The 10,734-nt window shown below is 54.0% G+C and overlaps 1 protein-coding gene across 1 annotated transcript; it reads left to right on the top strand.

The window, feature by feature from the left end:
• Nucleotides 1-273: 273 nt before the first annotated feature.
• On the top strand, nucleotides 274-6,670 carry KISS1 (KiSS-1 metastasis suppressor). Its single transcript, XM_004459073.5, has 3 exons — nucleotides 274-406; nucleotides 3,065-3,199; nucleotides 5,899-6,670. Exons 2-3 carry the CDS (start codon nucleotides 3,097-3,099, stop codon nucleotides 6,207-6,209), a joined length of 414 nt encoding a protein of 137 aa, XP_004459130.2. The 5' UTR covers nucleotides 274-406; nucleotides 3,065-3,096; the 3' UTR covers nucleotides 6,210-6,670.
• Nucleotides 6,671-10,734: the final 4,064 nt, after the last annotated feature.

Below are 10,734 nucleotides of genomic sequence, written 5' to 3'. Positions count from 1 at the left end.
TGTCCCGAGAGGGAACAAGACACGGTACTCCACTCTCCTCAAATACATCATTTCCACATTGTTTCCAGAATGGGCCTCCAGCTGCGTGGGTCTGGAGGCGGGATGGAAAAAGAACTAATGAGAATTAGCTGGCCGGGCGCGGAGGGCTTCTGGAACTGGGAGGAAGAGGGGGCAGGCGGGGGCAGCAGTCAGGGCGCTGTGCTCCGAGGGTCTGACGGGAGGGGGGGAGGCAGGGGTGGGCCTCTGCCTGGAGACGTCACCCAGGGTTTTATAAGAGGGACGTGATGAGGGAGCGAGCGAGAGGGAGCCCAGGAGCCCACCGTCCTCCTGCTCGGGGTCCACCCACCCACACAGCCTCATCCCTGCGCGACCCCGCGAGCTCCCACCCGGTCGGGCCTGAGTCCAGGTAGGTGCCCTGCAGCATCCCCACGTGGAAGGGGCTGCCCTGGCCCAGGGAGGCTCCAGGAAGTTCGTCCCAGGGCTGAGAGATGGGGCCCAGGCAGGCGAAGAAGGAGAGGCAGAATGGAAGGGTCTCCTGAGCCTTCCTGATTGCTGGCCGGATTATTCTGGGATAGCTGGGTGAATAAAATGCCTTGCACTTTAGTAGGGAAACCGGGACCCCAGGCATCCCAAGGTCTCTCTCCTATTGCAAGAGGAATAAATGCCGTGATGTACTCCCCCTGGCTGAGATTAGAGGCCACAGAAACTGTTGTAGGGAGCTGGGGAATCCATCTGAGTAGGCCCCCAAATTAAGGACGGCAGAAACAACCCTTACCAAAGGGTCCCCCCTCCCCTGCAAACTCCCAGTGCTAAGACTGGGGATCACCTCCAGAGGGAAGTCACCCCATTCCTGCCTGGAATTCCTCTCTACTCACTAGGGACAAACCCCCTGCAACCTGGTGTTTCTTTTCTGAACAACTCCATTCCAAGGGCCCCTGCTCTCTGGGAGGCCTCGGTTGGGTCTGGATGTGTGTGTGTGTGTGTGTGTGTGTGTGTGTGTTGGAAAGCAGAGTTCTCACATGATGCCCATGCTGAGTGCTATCCATAGAGGAGAGGGAGGAGCAGGGAAGAAGGAGCACTGCCCTTCTCACCACTCGGCCCACCCCATGGGTGGCACACCCGAGCGCCAGCTGAATGCCAAACTACTCTTTGGCTCAGACTCCTTCCAAGGTGCTGCAAGGGACAGAGCCAGCCCCTTCCCCAGTTTCCACACCCTTCTTCATCAAAAGAGGATGGAGATGGAACTGGTCCACCACGGTTCCCTCCTCGCCCAGCCCTGCCAGGCCCACCCTGGTGCCCCCACAGCCCTGCTCCGTCCCTCCTGCGGCTGCCTCTGCTGGGAACGCCTTTGGTATACCTTTATCCACCCAACGGCTCATGCTCAGCCCCCCTCAGCTTAGGCGTCATGCCCCGCCTGGCGCTGCAGGACGGGTTCCCACTTGTTTTCACACACCTCCAGCGTGTCATTTCCAGTGTCATTTGGGAGCGATCTGTTTATGAGTCCATTTCCCGTGCTAGACAGCGAGCTCCTGGGGGCAGCGGCCCCATGTCTTGGTACACCTGGGCACCTCTCAGTTCCCAGCAGAGCGCCTGCACCTAAGAATGATTTCAGAGCTAACACGCTCTAAAGCCAACAAAGAAAAGGTTTTACCTTGTTCTCTGTAGTGGATTCATTCTGCCTGTACACCACACCCCACCCAGACCTCCAGGCAGGTGCAGACAGCCCTGCTCTGGGATTCAAGGTGTTACAGAATCCATGTCTGCCAAGGTAAGTGGTCACGTAAGGGGGCAGCGTTCCAGCACCCTTATTTTAGAGACAAGCAATGAGACCCAAAGGTGGAGAGAGTGAGGGCAGAGCGGGGCCAGACTTAAGCACTCCTGAGTCCATTTCAAGATTCTCAACCTTCTGGCCCAGGCCAGAGTCCTGGAGGGAGCAGGACAGGGGATGAGGAGTGGGGACAAGAGCAGGGGATGGACGGGGCTGAGCAACCATAGGAACCGGGGCAAAATTCTTCTCTCATCCCCCCCCCCACCCATGTCCTCCTGGCCCATGAGGAGGCTTTCAGTGCAGTGAGGACACCTCTTTAGCTCAGCCTGCAGCGCTCCCTCTCTCCCCATCAGTTTGCCTTTAATCATAAATTTTTTGGACAATCTCCAAGGGCATGATGACTTTTTCAAGAAGAGATCAGAATCAGGAGCTGGAGGCAGAGGGAAGGAGAGGGGAAAGGGAGCGGCGGTGAAGTGAGGGTCAGGGCACAGGGCCCCCATCTCGGCAGCCAAAATGATGAGGCCAATTGACTTCATCTCCTCCCGGAGCCCACGGAGAACAGAAGACGGAGACAATTGACCTGATCAATCAGGGAAAGGTTTTCCTTCTCCCTGCGTTATGGGCAATAACACCATTTAATGTTGATCTTCAAGGCTGTGAAGAGCCATGAGAGAGAGCAAGATGATTGCCTCCTCCTTTTTTTTTTTTGTGGAAAAGGAAAAGAATTAAGTTTCTATTACAGCAGGCAGGAATGGAGTCAGGTTCGGGAAGGCACTAACAGGGAGAGGAGAGCAGAAGCCAGAGAGTGGCAGACTTACAGAGCCCAGCAAGGAGGGAAGAGTGCCTGCCCCAGGCCCTAGAGAGAACGCTGGGACCTCAAACCTTGTCCCCCCTCGCCCCTGCTCACTCCCACACACTGCCGCTTACCCCTCATTTCTCTAACATGCCTCTAAGCAAGCCTCAGATTCAGTACCCTGGCCATTCCCAAGCTGAATCATCCTGTCTCTGCCACCAAACTAGATCCTTCTTTCCCAACCTTGCTGACCTTACCTCCTCCAGGAAGACCTCCCAGATGATCCTCGCCTAGCACACGTTCAGCTTCTATTATACAGCGTATGTGGTCTCAGGCCCATTTCTGTGATGTTTGTTCACACTCATCCCTCCTCTGGGAGCCTCTGAGAGCGGAGGCTGTGTCCTCCCTTTGAAAGTGCTCCCGCCTGACACTGGCTCTGTTCCCAGCTCCGGGCTCAGACCAGTGCCTGACCTGGCCTTCCTCTCTCCCTGGCCCCACCGCAGAGCGCTTCTAGGACCTGCCTCTTCTCACCAGGATGAATTCACTGGTTTCTTGGCAGCTGCTGCTCTTCCTCTGTGCCACCTCCTTTGGGGAGACATTGACAAAGGTGGCCCCTGCAGAGAATCCTAGACCCACAGGTATGTAGCGCCCGGCAAGAGGGTGGGCGGGAGGCAGCGCGTTGTTGCAAAATGAGATCTGCCGGGCTTTCCAGGAGAGCGGGTCAGCGCATGCGCACCTGATGGAAACCTAAGCCTGCAACTCGTTTAGGAGCCCCACGCGCCCTGCAGCCCAAGGATGCTTTGCCACCACTGTGGCATCAGGAGGCTCACGGAGGTGCAGGGGCTCGTTAGCCCTGAGTCCCTCAGGGTGTTCTCACACCGTGTTCTCAGCTCAATGCCGACCACCTCTCTGTGCAGAGACCTGCTGGAAGGGAACTTATTACACCAGCTTCTTTTATCAGTGACCTCGGACCCTGAGTTCGGAGGGAATTTGGGAGAAAAAAGAAGAACCTCAACAAAAAGAAAGATCCTCAATATCTGTCAACCTTATGAGTTCACTGAGGAACTCATGAGCTGGGGAAACTGAGGCCCAAAGAGGGAAAGAATCTTTCCCAAAGTCACTCAGTGCAACACTGCAGAAGCCCAGCCGGAGCCAGAGCGCCCCAAGAACGTGTGTGCTGGGCGGCGCCCGCAAGCGGGCATGGCTTTTAACACTGCCTGGGTGGCAGCTTTCTGGGCAAACCAGAGCGCGTGGCTTAAGCTCGCTGGGCCCACTTCCTCTCTCTATGGAACTGACAGCAGGCTCTTTACACATCTGGTGTTACTGCAGATGTCCCAGAGCAAAGAGAGCACGGCCCCAGGTGTCTTGTGCCAAAAGAGTCTTCCCTCCTGGGATCAGGAATTCCTTCCGGGTGAGGGAGGCTGCCAAGGAAATAACCCACCACTGCCCGGGTACTCTGAGTCGTTGGGTCTGTTGGGCAAAAGGGTTTCAGTGAGGTCACAAGAGTAGTCTGAGCAGTGCCCCAGCTGCTGGGATAGCGGGTGCAGCCAGGAAGGGTGCCCATCTCAGCCAGGCCCTGGGCAGGGGAGGGGCTGGGAGGGGCCTCCAGGCGGATTTTCTGGACCATGCACACACTTCTCTTCTCCAAAGCATGCCAGGGCTTTGAGGAGCAGGACTCAAAGGCACCTCCCCACCCACTCCCACCCCCAGCCTCATTTCCACTAGTCTCATCACAATTGGCCATGATTTTTGTCTATTCAGAGCCAGTCGCATTATTTTACTGCCAAAGAAGTATGGTTAACTTGATGAGGCATGCATGTCAAGTGTCCTCCAAATGAGTCTTGCTAACCCGCAGGATGAGGGGAAGAAATTACACTGGGAGTGGGTGCTGCCGGGCAGTTAGGGTGACCCAGGTAATTTCTGTTCTTTGTTGGGTCCTAATAGAGCTTATTAGGGGTCACGGTTACTGTTATCAGGGACCAAGGTTGTATGCCAGGTGGGCGAAACAGCGGACACCTCCGCTTTCTTGATTTGTTACTGCAAGCTTTTGGTTGATTTCCACATCTTTAACAAGCGTTTACTGTGGCCCTACTACCCTGGTTCAAGCACTGTGGGGGATACAGAGGTGAATGAACACGATCCCCACAACAGCCCCAAGTCCAGCCGTCACTAAAATGCAACAGCTGTGCCAGGCAGCCAAAAAGAGGGGCAAAGCCAGGTGTCCAGCAAACATTTTAGTCTTAGTTATTTCCAAGCCATACCTTGTTTGCTTCCTAGAAGGAAGTCATTTAATTTTTTTTAAGTTTCTCCCCTCCCCCTCGTTGTTTTGCACTTTCTGTGTCTGTCCAACTTCCTTGTGGTTGCTTGAGCCACATCTGCTCCCCCCAACATGGTTTTGATTTTTTGTGTTTTTGTTTTAGATTTATTTTTTATTCATTTCTCTCCCCTTCTCCCCCACCCAGTCGTCTGTTCTCTGTGTCCATTTGCGGCACATTCTTGTTTTTGTCCACTTCTGTTGTTGTCAGCGGCACGGGAATCTGTGTTTCCCCTTGTTGTGTCATCCTGTTGTATGAGCTCTCTGCGTGTGCAGCGCCACTCCTGGGCAGGCTGAACTTTCTTTCGCACTGGGCAGCTCTCCCCGCGCGTGGGGCTCCCCTATGCGGGGGTGGGGGGTCCCTGCCTGGCAGGGCACTCCCTACATGCATCAGCACAGGACAACCCCACATGGGCCAAGGAGGCCCGGGGTTTGAACTGAGGACCTCCCATGTGGCAGACGGACGCCCCATCCACTGGGCTAAGTCTGCTTCCCAACATGGTTTTGATTTTATTTGTTTATCAGAATTATCATTAAAATATTTTATATTAGGGAAACATATGTGGCTCAAGTGATTGAGCTCCCACCTACCACACGGGAGGTCCCTGGTTCGGTTCCTGGTGCCTCCTAAAGAAAAAAACAGACAAGGAGCAAACATACAAGGGAGTCATGGGAGGGGGGGTTTGGGGACCAGAACTAGACCAGAGAGCAGCAAATGGTCTAACAACCTAAGCCACAGTGGTCACACTGGCTCTACAGAGTATTTATGTATTACTTTTTTTTTTTACTTTAGGAGGTATTGGGGAATTGATCCCAGGACCTCATACATGGGAGGCAGGGGCTCAACCACTGAGCTACATCCACTCCCCCTGGCATTTATTTTGGAGTTCCTTAAAAGTCTGGGAACAAGAACAACAAAAAAGAGTGGGGGATCCGAATAGATGTTCCATAACCTTTCCTGGGCCCTGAACTCGCGTGTGCCCCGGCCTCACCGCAGCCTCTCCCTGTGGCTCTCTGTCCTAGGCCAGCGGCTAGGACCCCTGGCCGTCCTGGACCCGTGGGAACAGAGCCTGCGCTGCGAGGAGAGAAAGCCCTCGGCGGCGGGGCCGAGCCCTCGCGGGCCTTCGCTGTGCGCTCCCCCTGCGAGACCCGTGGCGCCCCAGCGGCCAGGCCTGTGCGTCCCCCGCAGCCGCCTGATCCCGGCACCCCGGGGCGCGGTGCTGGTGCAGAGGGAGAAGGACCCGGCCGCCTACAACTGGAACTCCTTCGGCCTGCGCTACGGCAAGCGGGGGGCGCCGCTGGGGAGCCGCCCCCGAGGCGCCGGGAGGGGCTGAGCCGCGAGCCCTGGGAGGGAGCTGCCAGCGGGGAGGGTGGGACCTCGGCGGGCTTGAGGGGCTGGCGAGCGAGAGGGGCAACTCTGTGCCGAGGCAATAAAGCCAACGCTGCCGACTCCTCGACTCCTCGAGGCGTGATTCGTGGTTAATCTTTGCAAGCAGCGCTGATGAGCTGGTTCCTCTTCTCTCCCTAACTGGATCTCTAGTTGGTTTTAAGGTGACTTCTGTGTCATCGACGTCCGTGCTTCTCAAACTACGCCCGGTGAAAGACCAGTTTTTTGGTTTTTTTCCCCCGCAATCATTGCAAATCAATTCTTATTCAAAATAAATAAAGGTGAATCCCCGAGAAACCAAAAATTAAAAATAATAACTAAATAGAAGCCCAAATTGATGCCACTTTGCATGTTTCGGCAATATCAAATTTCAATAAAAATGTCTGAAGGGGCACTCTTTTTTTTAAATTGTGGTAATATGTATAACATAGCAGTTCCCACTTTAACCACTTTCAAGTGTACAATTCAGTGCTATTTACATTCACAATATTGTACTTCCATCAGTACCATCTATTCCCAAAACTTTCCCATCACCCCAAACAGAAACTCTGCCCCCATGAAGCAATGACTCCCCACTCCCCACCCCTCTCACCCCTGGTACCTTGTAATTGAAGGCTTGCTCTTAATTCCTGCCCTTGTCTCACTGCAGATAGGTATGACAAGCATTTTGCAAACTGGCATGGCCCACGGCCCACCTGTCCAGCTGGGGGGTGGGGGAGAGGAAGGGGAGCGGAGGGAGGAAGCTGCTTGCTTGAGGGCCTCCCCCTTTCCCAGGGAAAGCGCCAGCCAGTTGGACAGCTCACCCGGGAAGAGGTGCCAACCACCCCCAGAAGCAGTTCTGCCCACTCAGGCTTAAACATTGCCGCACAGAGGCAGACCTCAGCAAGGGTGCTCAGCCCCCAGGCCCCGAGGCACGGCTCCCCATGTAAGGGACATCAGCAGGGCACTGGGCCATCCACTCCCCCGGGGAAGCCCAGGATGGGTGCAGTACTTTACATCCATCCCTTCCTGGGTCCCTGTAACTGTTCAGGGAGATAGGCATGCTTCATCCCACTTTCCAGGTAGGAACCCTGAGGTTCAGAAAGATGAATAACTCACTCGAGGCACACAGCTGGTGCCCGGCAAGCCCGATACTCCACCCCAGGTCTCCTGATGCCAGAGCCTGGCTCCCCCACCACACTGGGACATCTCTCTGAGACGGCAGGGGTCTATACCAGTAAGCCGTGGTGGAGATCTAGAAAGGGCACTCTGCCCCCGCGGTGCAGGGAGTGCTGAGGGTTTGTGCCCGGTGGCCCCACTCACGGGAGAGCTAGAATTGTTGCAGACAGGAGTAGAGCTTGTCAGTAGGGAAAACCCAGGAAATCCCCTCCCGACAAAAAAGCCCCTCACTATTTGATAGTCTCAGGGTACCACTATGCTGGATGGATTTGTTCTTTCCCAGAGGTTTGTGGGACCCACTGCCATACCATGGAGCATCAGTGATCACCCACTGCAGAAACCAGGACTCCAAGGATGGAGGCAGAACTGTGTTGCTATGGCAATGAGATAAGCTGCCATGGGAACGCAACAACCTGCCTCCACCCCCATCTCTACCCTTGAAAACACCCTCCAGGATCTCTTGAATCATCAGTATTCCTTTGAGCATGTCAACACTGGGAGATGTTGTGGCTATCTGGAGAAGGTATTTCATCCCCCAAGATCCTGGCTGTGTCTCTATACCTCTGGGTAAGGAATCATAAACTCAACATCTACTCTGTAAAGTGAGCAATTCTCCTACCCCTGGACCACTCCTTTCTCTGTTGATAACTGTGGATAGGAAAAGCCTGATGGGTCTCTGAATTCTGCTCTTAGCCAGCCTAGTTTTACAAAATTTCCTGTGGTCCCTCCACCTCTTCCTCATAGCCTTAAGTTTGGGCAGATAGAAGGTGTATAGTGTGTGTGGGTGTGGGTGTGTGCTGCAGGGATAGGAGAGTGAAATGTGTTTTCTGGAATAAGAAACAGGCCTGTGTGTGAGAAAGGGTATGTGTCCATAAGGGTAAGTCTGAGAAACTGCACGTGCATATACATGTGCCTGCGTGACCCCTCTAACTACATTTCAGGGCCTTGCCAGCTCCCACTGCCTCCCAAAGCCCCCCACGATCCCTACTCTAGCAGTTGCAGGGCCCTGCTTCACAGACAAGGAGGAGAGCTGGCCACCTGTCCCATGCTTCTGCCCACGACTGCTGCCTAGGACACCTGGGCTCTTTTGGCCCCATGTCTTGGGAAGGAAGTCTCCTCTGGTCAAAAGAGGTCCTGTGTGGTTCTAGCGTGACTCCAAACCTGCTCCCAGGTTGGAGGGAGGGTGTGGGGCAGGTTGGAGGTGTGCGGAGCTGTAGGCATCCAGGGGGTCCCACACCCCTCTCCAGAGTCTTTCTGGGTGAGCTCAGAGATCTGGGGCACCAGAGTCCAAAGACTGGGGTGGGGCTGCTCAGGGAAACTCAAGCCCCCTTCTTCCTGGGATCTGGACAGTGCCATGGTCTGAGAAACTCGGAGGACCTGAGCACCCTTGTTGGGGGAAGGGGGGTTGGGAGGGTCTCATCTCAGGCACCGTCCCCTCTGGTAAGTCGGTTACAATAGCAGTGGGCTGGTGACACGCCCCCATGGAAAGGAGTATGAGTAGGGGTGGGGTGGGGGCATATAGGGAGAACCCGAGCCTAGTATCATTCCATATATTTTTTTCTTAGGCCAAAGAAAAAGAGATCACTCTTAATATTTTAACAAGCAGTTTCTGAGTGCCCTCAGTGTGCCAAGCACAGACCACCTTCTCTCTTCCTCACAACAACTACATGAGACGGGCAATATTATCTCCATTGTACAGAAGAGAAAACTAAGGCTCAGAGAGGTTATGTGGTGTGCCCAAGGCCAGATATTGAAACTTACAGAGACAAGAGTCAGACTTTTGCATTCTAATTCCAAATACCATAACCTTGCTACACACGACAGTCACTCCCTTCTTCTCTAACCCCCTTCCTTTTCACACTTTTGGGTGACAGAGCCTACTCTCTTCCTAAATCATTTGCTTCGGGACGCAGGGCTGGCAGCCATGGTGACTCTACCTCTCCAGATGCTTTTAGAGATAATACGGGCCGAGTCACCGATCCCCAGAGCCTGCTCCCCTCAAATCGCATGCAGGGACCAGGCATCCCTCCGCCACCCTCTCCTTCCTCCGCAGGCAGCTTCTCCAGGTCCAGGCTTGGTCAGAGGGAGATGAAGAATGGCAAGTTCAAGGACAGCTGGGGTGACCTTCCTCACTTCAGGGCTTCTTCCATTCTCCATCTTCCATCAGACGTCAGATCCCACCACGTTTCCATGCTTGACTCAGAAAGGGGCACCTAGAGGTAGGACTTGCCTGTGGCTGTTGGGGGAGCCAGGACATAATACACAGCCCCTACTTGCAACATCTTCTCAAGTTTTGTTTTCCTGAGGTTTCTCTACTATTTGTCCAATATGGTCTTAACTGTCCCTTCACTATACGGGCTTCGTAAAATGTTAACAAGTACCACTTTTTTTTTTTTAAGATTTATGTTTATTTATTTCTCTCCCCTTCCCCAAGCTAGTTGTCTGTTCTCTGTGTCCATTCACTGTGTGTTCTTCGGTGTCTGCTTCTATTCTTGTCAGTGGCACCAGGAATCTGTGTCTCCTTTTCTTGTGTCATCTTGCTGCGTCAGCTCTCTGTGTGTGCGGTGCCACTCCTGGGCAAGCTGAACTTCCTTTCATGCTGGGTGGCTCTCCTTATGGGGTGCACTCCTTGTGCATGGGGCACCCCTATGTGGGGGACACCCCTGCGTGGCCCAGCACTCCTTGTGCACATCAGCACTGCACATGGGCCAGCTCCACACGGGTCAAGGAGGCCCTTGGCTTGAACCGTGGACCTCCCACGTGGTAGGCGGACGCCTCATCCGTTGAGCCAAGTCTGCTTCCCTACAAGTACCACTTTTGACATATTTATGTCTGCTTTCTCTCTAGCCCCCTTAAAAGACAGCAAAGAAACTAAAAAGGTATAAACCTTCAAGGACAAAGAGGAGGGAGAGGAAACCAAAGCTGATGAGAAATGCCAAGATTTTGAAGATGGAAATTAGCTGGAGGGCTTGGTAGAGCACAGAAAGCTACAATCTCAAAGCTAGCAGAGCAGTATACAGAGGGAACATGATGGATTCGCCCCCAGACCAGGTCTCAGTACTTGGAGGTGTCTGGTAGATGAAGCCTGGGCTGAGAAAAGGGGACTGGCTGAAAATCTATACATGGAGAAGAAACTTGACCTCCTGCATTAGCTTCCTAGAACTGCTGAGTTGCTTCCTTCTGGAGGCCCTGAGGGAGTATTTATTCCATGCCTGTCTCCTAACTTCTGGTGGGTGCCAGCAATCCTTCATGATCCTTGTCTTGTAGACATATCACTCTCTGCTTCCTTCAGCACATGGCACTATCCCTGTGTG

This window comes from Dasypus novemcinctus, chromosome 13 (genome assembly GCF_030445035.2).
Source record: "Dasypus novemcinctus isolate mDasNov1 chromosome 13, mDasNov1.1.hap2, whole genome shotgun sequence".
NCBI classification, from domain to species: Eukaryota; Metazoa; Chordata; class Mammalia; order Cingulata; family Dasypodidae; genus Dasypus; species Dasypus novemcinctus.
This window is presented reverse-complemented; position numbering and strand designations above follow the sequence as displayed.